Source organism: Trachinotus anak, unplaced genomic scaffold, assembly GCF_046630095.1.
Source record: "Trachinotus anak isolate AG129_WGS33_773 ecotype Australia unplaced genomic scaffold, CSIRO_AGI_Tana_v1 ptg000019l, whole genome shotgun sequence".
NCBI lineage: Eukaryota > Metazoa > Chordata > Actinopteri > Carangiformes > Carangidae > Trachinotus > Trachinotus anak.
Window position 1 is genome coordinate 3,101,550 of NW_027273870.1, and position 21,168 is coordinate 3,122,717.

At 38.9% G+C, this 21,168-nt stretch overlaps 1 protein-coding gene across 1 annotated transcript; it reads left to right on the forward strand.

Annotated features, from left to right (window-relative positions):
• Nucleotides 1-1,369: 1,369 nt before the first annotated feature.
• LOC139637123 (galactosylceramide sulfotransferase-like) lies at nt 1,370-5,368 on the forward strand. The gene is made up of 3 exons (XM_071505673.1): nt 1,370-1,428; nt 2,767-2,904; nt 3,587-5,368. Exons 1-3 carry the CDS (start codon nt 1,415-1,417, stop codon nt 4,731-4,733), a joined length of 1,299 nt encoding a protein of 432 aa, XP_071361774.1. The 5' UTR covers nt 1,370-1,414; the 3' UTR covers nt 4,734-5,368.
• Nucleotides 5,369-21,168: the final 15,800 nt, after the last annotated feature.

Genomic DNA, 21,168 nt, shown 5'->3' on the forward strand with positions numbered 1-21,168 from the left:
AGGGACACAGTTAGAAAATACCAGCTGGGTCTTGCCAAATCCAGTTCAACAAGCAGGTTTTTCCACCCAAAACTTTCATTTTGGTGTTTTTGTTGTTTAGGTTTAAACTTACACAGTGACCAATTCCAAAGATGGAAACCACTCAGTAACACCAGCTCCTTGTATCTTAAGCCCTTTCATTAATCTGACTACATCTAAATTTATCAGCTAAAAGGATTTTGCTCTGTAGACCTGGGCCTCGGCAGCCCAAACTTTTTCTGTCAAAATTCTTGTGTCTCAGAAACCCATGTTATGTTATTACTCCTCTATTTCATAAGAGGTCACTGTTACCCACCTGTTACACATCTGCTGAACACACTGACTGCACAGAGATTCAATAGACGGAAACTGTCTTCTCTGTTGCACAGAAAATCAAGTCAAATGAACATTTCTGCACCCATGCAGTTTATTCATGAAGGACAAAACAGCAGTTGGAGGTGTTGTATGATTCAAAGTACTTTGCAGAAATTACCACATCACTTTACCATCTGCAGTGTCGTAAAATTAAATCGACCATTTTTCTAATGAGCTCAGTGACAGCTGCTGGTACTTGTAAACCAAAGTAAAAAAAAAAAAAAAAAAACAGGATGAAAACATCCAATGACCAACAGTCTTACACTGACTGTAATACAAATCAAGAATAATTCTCCTCTTTACTAAAGGTATAGTAGGCTATGGTTAAAAATGAATTAAATTAACAAGAGATACACAGTATATACAGTATCTATAGTCAATCTAATCTCATGTGTGGGACTATAATACTCTTGAGATTTATCTTAACAACAGATATTTTGCAATGGGGGTAATGACTGCAATGTACACACACCATACCATATGTAATGTCTGCAATAAAATAGACTGTGTGAAACGTTTTCTTCTTTTGTGTATCATTTATTTCATAGTCAAACATGCAGCAATAATTTAGGCTATCTATGACAAAATTGCCAAAGCATAAACACTGGATTTTGTTTCAAGAATCATTGAGGCCATGAAATGAGACAGAGAAGCAATTTAAATAGTGGTGCAGAAGGTTTTCATCAAAAAAATGAAAAGTGAAAAAAGTTTAGAAATGCATCTTTTGCGTTCGAGGGTTGTCATTTACATTTTGCATAGTAGTGAGTTTAGAGTTCAACTGCTCACTGGTTTGGTAAACCTCTCTTGAGCCAGGAGATGAGCGCCTCTGCTGAGATACTGCGGGAAAGCACAACAGCTGTTTTTACATCCAATCTGATATGGTTACTGGGGAGATGACCAAGTTGGGCTCAAAGTACCATCGAGGTACAAATAAGTTAAACCATAAAAAAGCCATAAAAAGATAAGATTTGAAAACCCAGCCATTTGAGGAAGACATTCAACGTGACAACCAGCAACAGACATGCCGCATACATGGTACGTTTACGCTTCATCTTTCCAAATCGAATGTGATGTTTTCATCGTCATTTGATCATCATCATTGTCATTTGTGATTTAAATATTCGAGATACATTTTTCTTTTTGCATCAGGCCAAAGTTTCGTACTTAATGTTTTTGAACAAAGTTGTGAAAGTTGAAATTAAACAAAGACTGAAATACACAATAACCCAGTTAGTCTGTGTGAAGTTTACAACGGATTAATGAATTTTAGTTAGTTCAAACAAGCAGAAGATAGTGAACGCAATAAACTGTGAAGTATTCTGCATAACAACATGATATAAACAGCGACAAGAAAAGAAAAGAAAAAAGAAAAGAAAAGAAAAGAAGAAAAGGAAAGAAAAGAACATTTTGGTTGATAAAATAACCTAAACACTTAATGTACAATACATTTCTAACATGTACATATCACTATAACTTTTTTGATTTTATTTGACAGTGCACTAATGGGCAGCTTTGATTTTTGGGTACAAAAAACACTAAGCACAGTTTTTAAATATTAAATTACTGATCAAGAATATCTAATTTGCTAATGCAAATCCCTGTGGAGACAGTATCTCAATGATGCAAATAATCCTGTAGGAGAGCCCATGTCTTCCTTGCGCTGATTATAACAGCTTTTTAAATTGGAAAGTGATTGATAATAATTATTATTTCTGTCATTTTATAGATGGATCTTCACCAAGTAAATATAACATGTAAATAGAATGCCTCTCATGTGTGTTATTTAGCTAACTATATCAATTGAACATGATAAAAGCTATTTCACTTTCAATTTCTCTCAGTTTCCACAAATTTGTAGCATTGCAGAACAAATAAACCTAATGGGAGGGTTTACATGCCCTATTTATTCAATAATCACACCAATTCTCTTATTTATGAAAAGTACCTGATGATATAATGTTATTCTCAAATGCTACATTCAAAAAAAAAAAAGGTTTGAAGAATACAGCAATTTGTTGCAGTGAAAAGGTGAAATTAGATTTTGCTCTTTTGTTTCACCTTCAGAGATAGTCTTTATGATTTGTTGATTTGAGGTGACAAAAGACTAAAAACAACAGGTCTAATAACAGAGAGAAAATAAAAGATGAAAGTATTTGTAATTACACAAACAACTTTTAACAGTGGTGACTTGAAAATGAAATTTGCTGTTAATTTATTAACTTGTTAACTGCTTCAGTTATTATAGAGGCTGGATTGACCTGGCACTGGATATCTTTTCATTATTAAATGCTTATTCTATTTATTATTTAGTATTAGTCATTATGTGATACTTGTGAAGGGAAGTGTGATAGAGATGGTATCTGTCTTTTTCAGTTCTTCGTTACCATGTTCTAAAAACAAGATGCAGTGGTGGCAGCTCATGGTCAGACGTGTCACTGTGGCTTGTGTCCTCATCAGTATGGCTCTGCTCTACTGTCTGTCTACTCTACGGATTAACTTCAGTCCACCAGAGTAAGAATTTGTCACAGCATTGCTATAATAGTATAACAGTCCCACAGCAACTGCTGAAAATGTTAGAGAACATATTGGCAGTTATTAGGAAGATAAAGGCTCCGGTAAAATAAAGCTTCACCATAAGCTCTGTCCGGTCTGCAGATGCAAATTATCCTCAGAAAAAGATATTAAGTAAAAATGTAAGAAGAAATCACAGACACTGAAAATTACCTTTTTAGAAATGTTTTGTTAATCTTCTTATGTTCAGACGTCTGACCTTTTCACTCGTAGACCTTATTCTCGAACTTTAGCACTTTACAATTTAATACACATACTTATTTATGACGCTTATCTATGGACAGTACTAAGCCATACATGGTCCTAAACAGACTTCTGGCTGCTGCAAATGAGATGTTCACCTCAAAGTGTCCTGGCCTCAGTTATCATTGGTTTATTTGTTGAATGTTTGAGACTTGAACCAATGTATTCATTTGTATTACAATTAGTGTATATGTGGAAAACACTGTAAACTTGGAATTTTGGCAAAAGACAAAAAAATATTGTTGTATACAAAGACATGTATTGTCTCCATATCTGCTGAACACCATTACACATTACATTATAGTTTTCAATGTAGAATGGGAATTTGTTTTGATAAATTGTGGTGACAATAATTTCCACTTGCTGACTTTTTTTCTAGGCTTCCACTGCCTCACTCATGTGCTGCCCAACCAGGCCAGCACAGCACCCAGTCATCCACAAATGACTCACAGCAAGAAAATAACGTCTGTGTTCCTAAAGTGGACATCATGTTTATGAAGACCCATAAAACTGGAAGCAGCACCTTCCTCAACATCCTCTTCCGTTTTGGCGAGAAGCACAAACTGAAATTTGCCTTCCCCAGCAGCCGAAATGACTTCTACTACCCCTCACCTTTTCAGTACACGTACGTTCAAGGCTACAAACCTGGAATGTGTTTTAACATCATGTGTAACCACATGCGTTTCAATGCTCCTGAGGTGGCCAAAGTGATGCCTAGAGACACTTTCTACATCACGATCCTGAGAGATCCTGCAGAACTCTTTGAGTCATCCTTCCATTACTTTGGTCATGTTGTTCCTCTCACCTGGAACATACCAGGTGAGGATAAGATGTCTGAGTTCCTCCGTAATCCAGACCTCTACTTCAGCCCGGATGGAATTAACTCCTTCTACCTCAAGAACCTGCTCTTCTTTGACTTTGGGCAGGACAACACTCTGGATCCTGATGACCCCCGTGTAGACGAGAGCATCAGGCTCATTGCAGAGCGTTTTCACTTGGTCATGCTAATGGAACACTTTGAGGAATCACTCATCCTGCTCAAGGATACCCTCTGCTGGGAGATGGATGACGTCCTTTTCTTCAAGCTCAACTCCCGTAAGGAATCCACTGTATCTAAACTGAGCCCAGAACTGAGGGCAAAGGCCTTGCAGTGGAACGGTGTTGACTGGAAGTTATACAAACATTTGAATCTGACTTTTTGGGAGAAAGTGGAGGCTTACGGAAGAGAGCGTATGGCAAAGGATGTCGCAGAGCTCAGGAGGAGGAACACAGAGATGGTGGAGATTTGCATTGAGGGGGGTCACTCTGTCGCAGCTGGAAGCATTCATGAGGAGGCCATGCAGCCATGGCAGCCTATCGGAGAAAAGTCCATCATGGGATACAACCTGAATAAAAATATAAATATAGCCTATCAGGAGATGTGCCGAAAGATGCTGACCCAAGAAATTCAATACCTGACAGACTTGGGAGCTAACCTGTGGCTCACTAAGCTGTGGGGACATGTGAGGAATATCATTAACTGGTGATGAGACATGAAACAAAAGCTGAATGGACTTTTGAGGGAATGACTGAAAAGCGAATATGTTAAAAGGTTTTTTTCAGAATTTCACAGTTTTTATTTATTTTTGCTCTAAATTACCATGCCATTTTTTTTTTGTGTGACATAAGTCGTAACCGTATATTACCTGCTATGTACTTTATTTGTTCCAGGCTGGCTGAGATTGTCAAGATGTACAGAGCATGAAGCCAGCTCCTGCCTATATCATCAAGTTGTAAAGCCACAGTAAAAGTAGTTCTCAACATATACCAGTCCAAACTGCAACACCTAAAACAATAACAGCAGCTGCAGTGTAGAGCTGCACATGAACACATGCAGAAGTGCATGAACAGCAATTTCAGCTGCTGGCAATTCATATTATAACTGTTGTTGTTTTGGTTTTTTTTTTGGTAACTGCTGTGTTTGCTTGTTACATTACAATGTAATATATGCATCAAACTTTTTATATTTGATTTTCATTTGCATCTGTAAAAACTAATCCTATTCACATGTGTGTCTGTAATGAAGTGGTGGAATCTATGTCATATGAATGCAGCCTCTGTGTTAGGACAACTTAATCTCTTTTCATGCAATCTTACACTTAAAAAAAACATTACACACTCATTTCTTTAGTCTTCTCATATCTGTTGGTTTGACTTCACTGTGAATAGAAAGCTTTACCTGTGTGTATACCTGCAAGTGTAGATTTTAGCCTGTAACAGATACAGCATCAAACTACGTTCATTACTTCTTAACACATCATCAGCCGAGGGATTTCTTTAAAGAAATTCAATCTAAATGATTTATCTAATCCCTTAGACAATGGACGGTAATATTTTATATAGGCTACCGGAGTGATATGAACTTATATCACTGCAAAGTTATGCAAAGTGGCAAGGCGACGTGTGGCTGCTTTTCAAGCAGTAAAATCAATAATGTCATTGCCCATAAGCATGGCTGCTGAGAATATGAATAATAGTCCAATTGTAGAGAGAGAGAGAGAGAGAGAGAGAGAGAGAGAGTTTCAGTCCAAGACTGAAACTTTTAATTACGCTGTTGGATACATGTACATCAACACACACACACACACACACACACACACACACACACACACACACACACACACACAGCCAAACAGACACACACACTCACACAAACTGCAAGCCTGAGGTAAAGCAAACACCTCTTTTGTCGGGCTGTTGGTTTCCCCATAAGGAGGTAAACATTAGCCTGCTGTGGACATTTTGGGTAAATTTCCCTTCCTCTGAGAAAAAACACTGACGCAGACAACTCTGAACCATCCTTTGCCAGAGCTCCCTCCCACAGCCACTGTTAGCTCTTGCTATAGTCAACACAGTGATTATTTTGCTCTCCATCCCTTGACTTTGAAACATAGACACTGATGTCCTTTTCACCGCAGCTGCTAAGAAATCAACATGTGAAAATGAATTAGACTCATTTTACTTCATTATTTTCACAATGACATGTTTATGAACTTGGCAGTTTCAGCTGGAAAACCCCTAAATTGTTGACACTTCATATTGTTCTCCCTCATAAAAGCAGAGAAAAAACTGTCAACCTACAATCTGTTTTGCACAGTAACAGTTGATCATTAATAGCCCTTTGTAAATGATTGACTGATATGCTATTTACAGACTCATCAAACTGCTCTCAAGATTATATATTACATATTACATTTACTGAATTGATTAGTCATTAATGAAACTCTTTCTGATCTGCATTAGACAAGAGAAAACTTTGAACTGCAAAATCTGATAAATATGAGTCATAGCTTCTCCCGGATCAGTCAGTGATTTAAAATCCACTTCATACTGCACATCTGAGTGTAGCTATAGGCTGTGTTCAATCTCAAAATATTAGCAAAGGATCAAAATCATGGTCCCTTTCTTCATTCATTCATACCGCTTATCTGAAACTGGGTTGCAGGGGGCTGCTGGAGCCAATCCCAGCTAACATTGGGTGAGGGCAGGATACACCCTGGACTATTGCAGGGCTGACACATAGAGATAGACAACCACATACACATTCACGCACACACCTATGGGCAATTTAGAGTCACCAATTAACCTAACGTGCATGTCTTTGGACTGTGGGAGGAGGCCAGAGTACCTGGAGGGAACCCATGCAGTCATGGGGAGAACATGCAAATTCCACACAGAAAGGCCCCAGACCCAGGGTTCGAATCCAGAACCTTGTTGCTGTGAGGTGACAGCGCTTGGTCGCTTTCTAAATGTGCTAACCTGCATCTCCACTGTGCTCTTCAAAAAAGAACATTTTTAGCAGATGCAGTTTCATCTCAGCTTTTTTATTCTGAAACACCAAACATGATAGAAATGTGAAGACTTTCCAAGAAATGCCCTCATAAGATTATAAAAGGATTTTATCTCATGCTCCATATAATGACAAATGATCAACTTCAGATTTTATCTAAGTCAAAACACTTCAGTTGCCTCAGAACAATTTATAGTCAATTAATCTTATTGTTTTGTGAGTATTTCATTATAGCTTTATTTATTTATTCATTTATTTATTATCACCGCTTATCAAATTGTCGTGTAATATGTGATGGCAAAAAAAAGAAGTTACTCCTTGCATTTGAATGTAATACACTAACTCAGTATAGACGATGTTCCGCAATGAATATTTATTGTGTTTGGCACGTAACATTAAACAAGAGTGATAACGGCAGTGAAAATATTACATCAACTTTTATGTTCCCTAATTTTTTTATGACTCTTAAGCTAGATGTCAATGTTTTACCGATACTTTGCAGAGGAGCATGTGTTTATTATTATAGTGACAGAAGTTCACATCAATCTAAGAGAAAATGATTTAAATGAAACAAAATGCTTTGGGTCTAAAAGCTGTTAGATCCCCTCCAATGTCCTTAAGGGGGTTAAAGTGAAGTCATATCAGCTGACTTCAAACTTCACTGGTGTTTTAAGGGATAATGATAAATTTGTCATTTTGTTGTTGACTCATCTCTTTAAAGCTGCATACACTAGATGGATGCATAACTAAATCAGGGCTGGTATTGTTTTCAAATTGTGAGTCTGGGTGTGTGTGTGTGTGTGTGTGTGTGTGTGTGTGTGTGTGTGTGTGTGTGTGTGTGTGTGTGTGTGCGTGTCAACCTTCCAATACTTTGGTCATGTTGTTCCTCTCACCTGGAACATACCAGGTGAGGATAAGATGTCCGAGTTCCTCCGTGATCCAAACCTTTATTTCAGCTCAGATGGAATTAACTCCTTCTACCCCAAGAACCTGCTCCTCTTTGTCTTTGGGCAGGACAACAGTCTGGATCCAGATGACCCCCGTGTAGACAAGAGCATTAGGCTCATTGCTGGGCGTTTTCGCTTTGTCATGCTAATGGAACACTTTGAGGAATCACTCATTGCTCAATGGTACCCTCTGCTGGGAGATGGGAGACATCCTCTTCTTTAAGCTCAACTCCTGTAAGAAATCCACTGTATCTAAACTTAGGTCAGAACTGAGGGCAAAGGCCTTGCAACCTTAGGAGATTTGCACTGAGGGAGGTCACTTTGTGGAGGCCATGCAGCCATCGCAGCCCATCAAAGAAAAGCCCATGGTGAGTTTTCACTTCAAAAAGAAAATTTTTACTTTCAATGTGACTTAAGCAATTTCTGTTTTTGAGTTTTTCAAATTTTACTGTGGCCTGGTGATGGTGACAGGGAGAAGTGCTGTAATTCAAAATTAACTGTTCATTTAGATTTATAGTTATAGAGCTATTACTGGTTTAATTGAATTGGGGTGGTTTTTCACACACCAATTCAAAAAATAGACTAAAGCTTAAGAGGTTAAAAGACTGAATGCACATTATTATCAAGAGCTGCAAGGAAACTGACTCATTCCCGTCTCTACAGGTGATGTAATTGAAAGTGCTATATTTGACCAAGTTATTGTTGGCTACATATAAATTAACACTTGTGTGCCAACATAAACTGAACATTAAAGGGTTCATGAAGATGGGATTTTTTGCAGGATTTTGTCAGATTGAATGTGGACCTGTTACACTAGAGACTTTTTATAACGCACATCTGTTTTCTTTAATCTCTTAAATAACTGTTGGACCTTCTGCACGGTCAATTTTTTGCTCCAGCTGGGTGACCATGCGTGACCTCTCCCTCCATTAGGTTTTTTTTCAACAGATCCACATTCTGTTGCTGTCAGCTCATCATTTCCACTGAAGCAGCTGATGATCCCTGAAACTCCAGAATTGTAGTAAAGCACAACACATCCAATTTTCTTAGCACGATGTGACATTTCAATCCAGTGGCCTTTCGGTAACAACTGCCCCCTCACACACCGGGGTACTATAGAGGTGCTTTGCCACGAGTGGCACAGTAGATGGCACTGGAGTCCAGCTTTTCTGCTGTTGCTGTGCAAGGAGAAGTGCATGAGTCACTCCACAGATGCAGACCTTCATGGTGACTTAGGAAAAACGTGATTATGTAAGCGTCATAGACACACATACATACTGTGTACACCCACCAATAACAAAAAAAAAACACACACACACACACAGAATGCCGGCTTACACAGAAGAACACACACTAAAACACATGCACAGTTTGAAACACACTTGCACTCTAACATTGTCCTTCACAGAGAGAGGACATAACGCCCCCATGAGAGTGAAATGGCTCAGACAGACCAGATTAGACGAAGGAACAGTGGCCTTCATGCATAAACAGCACTGATGGGAAACAATGTCAGCACGACATTACCAGGAATAAGAGGCCGTTAAAAGGGTCATGTGAGGGGAGAGAAGAGATGAGACGCAAGAGAAGATGGAGAAGTTTATATTGCTCTGTTAGACATCATTCAAATTAGACTGGTTTTATATGAGTGTAAATATCTGAAATCAATTCAGATTAGAACAAGAAAATCCAAGAAACATGTTCAAACCAGTTTCATTTGGTTAGTTTGGGTGGATATTCTGACTGCAGGTACATATCTGTACACAGCTGAAGTATGTTGATGTAACAAAATGAATCATCATCTTCATCATCAGGTGGGGTAAAAAAAAACTGTTATTTTTCTACAAAAGAAACTACTGAAGCAGGGATTCACATCCACTGCACCGAGGTTGGAAATTAAAATTGTAATTCAATTTTTTAAAAGGGTTCATATCAAACAATGTATTTATATATCAGCATTGTTAAAAAAAATACAGTGAATTTTTATTCAAAGGCATAAGGCAGAAGCAGAAAATTAACAACCACATTCAGAATTTACAGTAAAAAGTCAAACATAACAAGCTGTGAAATGAGGCTACTGAACTGGTGAAGCAACATCAGAGGGTTCAAACAGAAAAAGCTTACAGATTATTTTTTTTTCTTGTATGGGGCAAAGAAAGTCAAAATCCACATGTTTTGCTTAATAAAAGCTTCTTATTTTGTGGGCACATAGAAGCACTGGTAGCACGACATGGGAAAACGAATGAAATGTAATGTGTTCTTTTAGTTACCTTTTGTAAAACAGGTACCAGTGATGGCCTCTGCTATTGATTAACACAAGATATATACTGATAGTTACATTTCTCTGTGTCTCACACAGCTTGTGTTTCTCTCTAAGGATTACCAGACACTTTCTGATTTCCATCTGGTTGAGTCAAATGAAACCAAATACCTGAAGACACGAAGGATTTCTTACATTTTCAGGAAACTGGACTTTTCTGAGGGTGCTCTTAAAAAGTTTCACAATGAGACATCAACCATTTCCTTGAAGCAAAGGCTTACTCCAACAAAAATGCTTGCATGACTAGTGAGGTTATGAGTCAATATACATATTTCCGATGAGAGAAACACGTGGACTCACCGTGGGACACATTTACACATGCGTTATTTTGACATTATTTTTGAACCCAATATGATACAGGTCCACATCAGCATGATCCCTCCAGAGACTGAACGCCGCTGACTCAATGGTGATGGAACACTGTAGTCGATTTCCCCATTCCCCCAGCCAAAACCATCACATAACAGATTTATTTCTATCCCTGACTCATTAGACCAGAAAATCACCAAACCAGCTTAATCTGATTCTCAATAAAACCCTGAGTCCAGGCACGTGTGTTTCTGTGTGTGTCTGTGTGTTTCTGTGTATGTGCCTGTGTGTGTCTTCATGGGGATATCTGCAACTGTGTCATTTTACCACAAAAACTCTGCCATGAATATTTATTTATTTATTCTTATTCTTCTTACACTTACTTTTTAGCCAATGTATATTATATTATACTAAGATATACAACATGTAATATACAAGAGAATGCTTCATATTACAGCTATATATTGGATATCAGACTTACTAGTTTCCTCAGTTACTTGTTAAATTAATATTGTCTATTCTAAATTTCCAAATGGTAATAATGATGTTTTATACTAGTATTACTCCTAATAACAATAGTCATGATAATAAATTACATTTTTTCATCCCCTCGTTTTTTGTCCTGCTTTTAAGAAAATGAAAATGTACAATTAAATCTTCAGTGAAACAACTGGTGAAGCTGGATTTTTGGCAAAGGGATGGAGCAGAATTGCCATGCAGTGGTGTTCAGCAGTCCTCATCCTCTTCCCTTTCCTCCTCCCAACTTCCCTGCCTCCTCCCTCCTTCCCCTCCTCTCTCACGTGGATGCGGCGAGAGCAGCATGAGGGGGAAAGAAAAAGAGGCTCATCTGTTCTTGACTGGGGCAGCTGTGCTGCTTCAGTGTCCCCCTCTTTCTTTCCTCTCCGCTCACCTATTCTATTCACCTCCGCTGTTTCCTCTCCTCATTATGCTTTCTTCTGTCAGCCATCAGCTCTGCGTGTCTCTGTTTTGACCTCATTTGTTTCATCTTTTTGTATCTCCCTCACTGTGCTCAGGGTCTCCTCCTCTTTTCCCTTGCTGCTCTCCATCATCTTCGTCTTCTTTTCATCCTCCTGCTCTTTTGAGTTGCCTTCAAGGTCACTTGCAGAAAACTCATATACCTTTAGCTTTGTGCGTGTGTGTGAACGCCCTGCAGAGCTCTCTTTGCCAGAGCTTGCTTTCATCTCTGAGATAAATTATTTCTCATTTTATCCACTGTCCAATAATAGGTCCAGCTGCACAATATGCTTCTGGTCAAAGTTAAAGCCCTTTTTGCATCAGCACAGAGGAGCTGCTGAAACATATTATTTTGCAAAAGCACACAGTAAAACTGAATTATGTGGTTCTGACAGTGTCTCCATAATGATTACCAGTGGAGCTCTTAAGCCAACTGAGAACTGGGTTGTGGACTTTGAACTATTCAGTTAAATTTTTCTGCCAGAATGGGTCAAATGTTTTCAAGCGGAGCTCTGTGTTGTGGTATAATCTCCTTCGTCCAAACTTAAAAGAGCAACATGGGAAATACACTTATTCATCTTCACAGAGCTGGGCAGGCTGTTTCCCCTACTGTTCCTGTTTTTTAAGGAACGGCCTGTAGCTACAAATGTGTGAACAGACATGAGAGTGGCGTCAATTTTCCCATCAGAGTCTCTGTAAAAAAAAAAAAAGTTTATTAAAGTGTTGAACTAGTCCTTTAAAGTTGTGATCCGTCATTGCCATGCTAATGAATATACCAGCAATAATCCTGGCTCTCCTTCAGTCTAGAGAGGATCGTCTGTGTTATTCAATCCCTTTCCTATAAACCCTCTCTCGCTCAGTATTAAGTCCTCCACACGGCCCAAAATAGCCACGGGTTCTCCTTTGGGAACTACAGCAGAGCTTTTCTGTAATAATCTGTGTGTGTGTGTGTGTGTGTGTGTGTGGAACAATTGATGCCTAGAAGGACAAGGCTGTGATCATCAGCATGTATGTATGTATGTTTTTTCTTCATATTTTCATATTTCATTCATGTTTTACTATGATTTTCGACCAGGCTGATTCCTCCTCTGTGGAGGGCTGCATGTTTCAGTTTCTACATGCAGACATTTGCACATATCTGGCACAATAATCCATTAAGGTTAAAAAAGCAACCACTGCTGACATAGTTTCACAAACTGCACAAATGTCACAGCTGAAACTGTAACCTGTTAGGAAACTGTGTTAGGAAACACATTTAGATTTCTGCTCACAGTGACCTCTGAGCATGGCATGACCTCTTGGGAGTGTGTGTGTGTGTGTGTGTGTGTGTGTGCATGGTGTTTTTCATACAAACAGGCATGTTTTTTTTACCAGAACAAAAACTTTGAGGCTGATAATATGAATGAAAATTAGGTTCCCTCTCTCTCTCTCTCTCTCTCTCACTGTGTGTGTGTGTGCATGAGCAACTTACATAGGACACAAAATGTTGCTTAATCAGCAGAGTCAAACAGAGGCCCTGACAGGAGAAAACAACCACGACAGCAGAAAAAGAGAAAGAAAAATATGGGACAACTTCAACAACACACAAGCGTGCATGTGCACACACACACACACACACACACACACACACACACACACACACACACACAGAGCAAGACAGAAAGAGAGTAATTGGATAAACACAATAAACCAACATTACCTTTCTCCTAAAACACACCACAGAATCCTAAAATGGCGGAAAGTTGACAGGTGGCTTGTAGATGAATGATGGAAGAGACAGGAGCAGACAGACAGACACAAACAGAGAGTAACAGTCAAATGACTGGAGACGCAGAAATAACCATGGAAGGGAAGAAGCTTTTACAACCATAACAGGTCTCTGTTGTCTGTGGCTTTGTTAATCCTCACTCTGTCTGTTAACTTGATAATTTAATGTCACCATAAACCTCCCTCTCTGTCATGAAAACAAGTGAAATCATCAACTATGAAGATGATGTCTGTAGGATCAGACTTGGTCCACAATGGCAACAAGAACTCAGCAAGAACAGTGCACAGTTCATGTATGCACACACACACACACACACACACACACTGTAATGACCCGTGTGTCTATAGGCTTCCTTCCTTCCTACAGTCTCTCCCTGCAGGGACCTGGAGGCCAGAGATAAGGAAAGAAAGAATTTGGTTTGCTTGCTTCTTTATGCAGGGTTGTGTAAGTCAGTCCATCTCTTGCCCACCTCCACTTGTGTTTGGGTCTGTCCTGTGTTTAAATTTAGTTTTTTCATCGCACAGTTTCACATTCCCACATCATCTTCCTCTCATTCCTTCATCAAGGACGGGACTGATGTTACAAACAGACTCCAGGACATCGGTTCACTTTGGTTTGATTTAGCTTCTTCTTGTCTTTGAGTTGGCTGCAAAAACATGCATGAACACATGTGTAATACACAGATGGCAAAGTCTACTGTACATATAGAGTTATAAATACTCGTGCCTGTGTATTATGATGTTCATTACATGGCCAAAAAAGAACAGAAACAGCTGTATGACCCTTTTGGTTGAATTTATGTCACACAAAAAAGTTTTGAAGTTTTTATATAGCATGATCACCACAACTTTTCAAAAGTTTTCCAGTGTGTCATCACCTGTCAAAACTGACCTGTGAACACATCACAATTAATGTTTTCTAAAGTCTTGTTTCACCTACAGCTGGCCTGAAAAACCAGGACCACTTTCCAAAGGTCTCTGACTTTTGCACATAAACAGATGGGTGATGTTTCTGGGATTCCACAAGCAGTGGGAGACCTGAATAATCAGACTGGGAGAGGAACAGCAGACAGAGAGATGGAGAGAGAATAGACAGAGTTCAGTGTGGCCGCCAGCTGTTTGAGATGAATAGACCATTATATAGAAGAGAGGGCGGCAGATGGCTAGTCAGCACACTCATACACACACACACACAGTGTAATTTTAAAAAGGCGGGTGAGGACACAAACACAAACTGATGGTTCGCGTGTAAACATTTAATGTTCTTAAATGAGATGAGGACATTTAAATACAATCATTCATAATTTTACATTTTGTTGTTTTTACATTTGCATCACTCTGGTATGTGTTAACGCCGCAGCTAAAGCACCTGTGATTTGTTTGGAATCAGTAGCCTACAAAAGGAACAGGGTAGTACACAAAACTCTTCAGCACGGGCGGAGATGTTTACTCCCATCCCTAACTAAAATATAAAACAGCCTCTCATCACACACACATACACTCTAGTATGTAGAAAAAAGATAATCTCACTCAAAGCACTCTGGAACAAACTCTCTCAAGCACAAAGAAAGATGTGAGCTGATACAGACACGCTCAACCTTAAATGCCCTCAGATGCAAACACTAACAGATGCTCTATCTAAGATACACTGTGATACACACACACACAAACACACACACACACACACACACACACACACACACACACACACAGACACACGCACACACACACACACAGTGAACTCACAAGAAACCTGGTGAGGCTGCTCTATGTTTTTATGGCCCTTAACTGTGAAACATCTTCCCCTCGGATCAACCAAGCTAACTCCCCTGGTATTTTTACAACAGAAATTAAAGATACATCTTTTTAATTTGGATTTTAGGAAAGTTCATCAATTTTTAACTTATGTTTATGGTTCTGATTTGTTTTAGTTTCTGAACATTGTTTAATCTTGGGTTTCATCTTTTAATGACAGGTGGTACACAAATAAGGACATTATTATTATTACTGTTGTTATTATATGTTCTTCATGGTCGCCCACTGACAGCACATCATGCCACACAATGTATTCACCAAATGACTTTGACTTACAGTAAACTCTGCATTGTATTTGACACTCAAACACTTTCCTTGAGTGCTTGCATATCAGTTAGTCAGCTGAATGCGTTCTCTGGAGAGATATCTCAAATGTTCATGCGTGATAAGCATGTTTGGTAATGTTTATCTGTAAAAGCAGATGCCAGATGCAACAGGGTGGTGACATTCAGTTATAAAAGAAATAAATCATGTTTCCATCTTGTTATTTCATTACACAAGTCAGTTCAAGTCGGAGCAACTTTTACACACCTGTGTTTATTTTTGACACTGTATGCAGGGAAGGGTGTTGATGAGCATGTGATCTCCCTTTGGCACATTCAGATGACTGGTACAAAGCCCTGACCACCGAGCAGCTTAATATGATCCATTCATTCATCTCTCTCATCCAGGTTAAAGTTAAACTCTAAAAAAATGGACATCGGTTGTAGACTTGGGGATATTTTGGTGCTTCATCAGTCCTGCTGGATAGGAACTGTAACTTGACTTGAGCCGTCAATTATCAACCCTTCTCCACTCTTGTTTTCCCAAGGTAGTGTGGGAATTTGAACCGGCAAATAAAAGCAAATACCTTAAGATGAAAAGGAAATTCAGCCACACTGACTCTGCCGTCTGGAGTGTGCAGTGAATTATTTGTGTATATCGAAATGAAAAGAGCCACAAAGTTTTACACTACAATGGGTGATGTCAGAGTGATTGTTAATCCTCCAGGTAAACACTTAGTGATAGAATTTTGATGATGACTTGAAATGTTGTTTAAATTTTCTTTGTCTGTTGTGATTACCCTGGATCTTATTTCATGTACAGTGTGTTAATATATTTTTCTACTTTGTGTTATGCTCATATTTTCTTAAATTTTTTCCTAATATATGGACATCCAGTTTTTTCTGAGCCGTAATTAGTTGCTGCGGTGACTCTGTATCCTGGTGAGACATCCTGACACATCCTGACAGGAAAAGCAAGGGTGTAATTAATAACATTAACAAGGGCTGCATTCCATTTAGTGTTGCCAGTTTCAGGGCTCCGTTACGATGCATGATGACTCAGTCTGGGGCACAAATGGAACTGAGCCATTGTTAAAGTAATTATTTCCATCTGGGTTCTTCCTGACAAGGCAAAAAGTCCAAATAAAGTGCAATAATGTTTCAACTAATGCAATTTAATGTTGATATTCCTTAAAAGAATTTGAAATGAGTCGTGCTCTTAATGTAAAAATGCCACTGTTGACTACCTCTTTATGTAAGTAAATGTTTAACCCAGCTCCTCTATGTTTATGGACAGTGCTCACTGAGGCCTGTAACTGAGCATTTACCCACAGCACATGACTTTCTCTGAGACACTCTGACACAGATTGTTAAAGGAAAGAGGATGTTTGCTGTTGTCAATGCAGCCTGCGGTCAACACCTCAGTGACTCTTTAAACAAGCACGAAATGCACACACACACATAAATTGAATCTCATGAATCTTCCCTTCTGCGTGTCCACAGAACTCTGTCCACAGCACATCAATATGTCTTTGAAGTGTGCGCTCAAATAATACGGCTCGACACTTCGCATGTGGGCTGTGAACATAGAGTTCTTGGTGGGTCACAATGTGGAGTTCATTGCAGTCACATTTCAATATCACCATGGTCCTTTGTGTCCTTGTGTTAATGATGTAACCAGTGAGCGGGCGCATTTATTTAATTTAATCAATTTAATTTAATAATTTAATTTTTCATATATATATATATATATATATATATATATATATATATATATATATATATATATATATATAATATATGGGCCCATGCCCTCACCTCAAGTTAAGTTTTATTTCTGAACTGGAGATGCAGTCTGTGTGTGTGTGTCTGTGTGTGTGTGAACTCTCTGTAATTGTGTAGTGGCTTGTTTGTAATTGTGTCCCATTTAGAAATAAAAAAAGAAAACAGTACAACGTGCGTACATAACAGCACCATGTACAAATTAGTTAGGGTCATGATTTATAAGAATGAATTGTTTATACGGAATTCCCAGAAAAATATATCTGAAACCCAGCACTGCAACAATGGCCTCATTCAGCAACTGAGTGTAAGTAGGGCACTTCTTGAGGAGCTGCAAGGGAAATCATTATTCAGTATGAGCCCATAGGTCACACAAGAGTTGTATGCACTAAAATACTATGTACAGAGTAACATGCAAGTGTACAGTGTGTATATGGGACAAACACAAGTCATTTATAATAATTCTGTCAGTAACTGAGGAGTTTGGGAAATTAATGACAAATTGTTTCTCATGTCCGAGCCTATAATCCACACACATGAATTACAGCACATGCACTAATAAAAAACATAAACACACATCCTACATATATATCATGGCACAGGAATGCTGCACACAGCAACTGTGAATATAATTAATGGCATTGGTTGCGCATTGGCCTGATTAGGCTGTACAGTCTCACTTTAAGGTTACTTATGTTCTTATCTGATTAATTCTTTCTTGGAAAAAAACCCCTCATTTTATGACGCATAGAATTCATGTTTTCTTTGACAGCACCCTGTAAGAGGGTCATGCATGTAAAGTGATGCTCCGGTTCAGGATCCACAGACATCTGATAATTTCTTGTCATGTCAAAGCAAATAACAGATGATCTTTCGGGCAATCATTCAGACTGATCTAATTCAACAAAGAAACTGAAGAAACATTTACTCCAGACTTATAGACAAATGTGCTGTAGATCCCTGTAAGAATGTTGTATGTGTTCCCTCTGGAGAAAAAAAAAAATATTGAATTATGAAATTACAACAGATTACCAAAGATGCATTAAAAGTCTTAGTGTTTTGATGAAAAATCATTATGCATTCTTTAACTTCTTTGAAGGAATTTAGGAGATTAACATTCAGTTCTGCTTGTGTTGTTCATAGGCATTAAACAGTCCTTAGCCAATCAGCTTCTTAATTGCTATATTTCTGCTAAGTAACCATTTTCAGTAGCTCTGGGGCCTTTATTGTTCTCCTCCGTCGTTCTCAGCCAAGCAGTGACATCATTCCCCTTTCACCCAGTTCTCTGATGGCTGCGGTACGAGGTAACCAGCGGTCAAACCACGATGCGTTCACGGGCTCTTCCACGTCTCCTGCATAGGAGTGTCAGGGTAAGACACGCTGAGATAATAGGATTGCTTCCGGTTAGAATAAACAATCAAGACAATTGACACACGCCAGGACTATTATTATTGTGTGTGTCAGTATATTACATGTGCAAAGTCACGGAGAGGAATGTCTGAAGGGAATTGGACTGTGATTTAGGAATACAATTACCTCCATGTGCAACTACAAAATCTATTAAAAAAAAATGTATAATGTCTTGAGAAAGCCAGTAATTCATGTGCTTGTTGAATGCTGAAAGTTTGTGATAATTATGCAAATATGAAAATTCACTAATTTTAATGTAGCCTACTACATTTTTTTGAAAGTAAAAGTCAAAAAGTGATCATCAAACTTCAGCATAAAATGCCACAAAATTACAATACAGACCTAGCTTAAGGGCTACTGAGTTAGATTTCAGTATAATACAGTGCGATTTGGATGAAGATTTGTGAAACCCGCTCATTTTCTCTCATATGTGGCTGATTCATTTACTGTTTTCTTGATCGATGCTCCTTCAATCGCAGTTGTGTATTTTTCGACAGCACCTGAAGGCCACACGAGTGTCGACGTTGCGGGCAGGAAGAGACTCAAAACAATGTTTGTCGAACACAATTTCTGCAGCCGAGGTCGTTCTTTGTGTCGCATCTTGGTTATTTTCTAGAAATATTTCCCATCAATCATTCAGTTTATTCGAGCATGACGTCACATGAATCGCAGATCTATAAAATCCCGTGCACAGGTGTATTTTGAGTAAACTCAGTTGTTTTTTTTTTGTTGTTGTTGTTTTTTTTTTTTTTTTTTTTTGGAAACCAAACAGATGTGACACATTTTTTGCAGTGTAGAGTTAAATATAGGCATTCCGTGCACCATCCCCCTCCTATCATGCCTCCCTTCATCATACTCTGTGCTGGGGTTACTATCGGACAAATCCTCCCTCCTCCTTCATTCTCTGTGCTGGGGTTACTGTCAGACAAACCGTCCATCCTCCTCCTCTCCTCCCTCTCATCCTGCCTGTCGGTACCTGCACCAGACCCACGGACATGTCTGTGTGTTGTGTTTTCAGCGACAGTTTAATGAGCTCGACAAACGGAAATCACACGGTGAAGACTGAGACATGTTGCAGCTTCATTTATTCCTGCAAAAAAAAAAAAAAAAAAAAATCCTCCGCTGAACATTCTCTGTTGCAGCTTGCGTCCGGGGTTACTATCGGTCAACGTGGAAACGAGGAAGTTTCCCGTTTTTAAAATGAAACGGGAAGAGAGTTTCAGCATATGAATCGAGTCACAGTTCAAAGAGAAAAAAAAAAGGGATGGAGTGAATAAAACAAGTGAATCAACAAGCTGTTACATTTCAGTGCAAAACAACTACTGAGCCTATTCCAGTCCCCAAAAACACAAACTGTGCTGTCAGTTCGCAAAGATCCACAATGGCCAAGATGCCTATGGAAATCCTTTTTCTCAGAAAGAGATTACAGGTTCTTCTCTTCATCCTCTCTGCCCACACCTTCACAGAGTGCTCTATTTTCCGATTTCCCTCAATTGTACGTAAACAAGTTTCTCAGTTGCAAAGTTATCACCAGAGACTCTCCAGGGACCCCCGAATTGGTTCCAGTGGGTCAACCAGCAAAATGAGGATTAGGCTACTGGTGCCTTTATTTCACCCCATAGAAATGATCGCAGTGGTGTAAAAAGGTCAGGATTCACTGAGATCAAAGGGTTTGTGGGTCCACAATCACGGTTATTGGCTTATAGACTATAAATGGGCAAGAACAGTAGCTACTGTGGATTATAGAAAGTGTTTAGGTGCCCTCTTCGAATACAGTGCAGCTCTTCGTTGTGTCAGATCTTGACTGAAGTCAAATCTGACATTTGAAGTTATTTCTGGCTAAACAGACTTGCATCAGATTTTAGTCTGAAAAAAGGAGAGGAGCTGATGAATGCCGGAAACTGATGCCGAGAGTGATATTGTGCTCAATATGTGCACAAATAGAGGCACGAAGAACACAGAGAAGGCCTGGATCGACTGCTGCTCTGGGTTTCACTGTATTTAAAGCTTGGCACTCTTCTTTGCTCTTCATGCCAATGAGTGCCTGTAATTATGCACATGTTGATCATATTAAGTTCTCTCACGTTCCTGCCTACAACGCTTACCCTCCTTTTTCCATGGACCCACTGAGGGAAGCATTGTTGGATAAACTCTTGTGCAAACTACAATATCATTACATGACAATATTATTAAATTGTTCTGTCTTATGATAAGGTTAACGTGTGCACAACAGAATTGTAATGTGTTATCATGAGATGATGAATGTTTGATGATGAGTGCTGAAAGATCCAACACTGCCATGTTTCTATTTTTTAACCTTTAAATATTACTGCCATTTTGTTTACTCTTCCAAGTCGTATCTGAATGTATTCAGACAGTTATAGAACATGACTGTACAACTTTTTTATTGCAGAATGACTAAAATCACCTCCTGTTTCATGGCTCACCACCTGCTTACTATATGCCCTGCACAAATTACCATGAGCTCCACTTGCTCTATATTTGCAAACCAGCCAAATTAGACTATTTACTATATGAATCCTC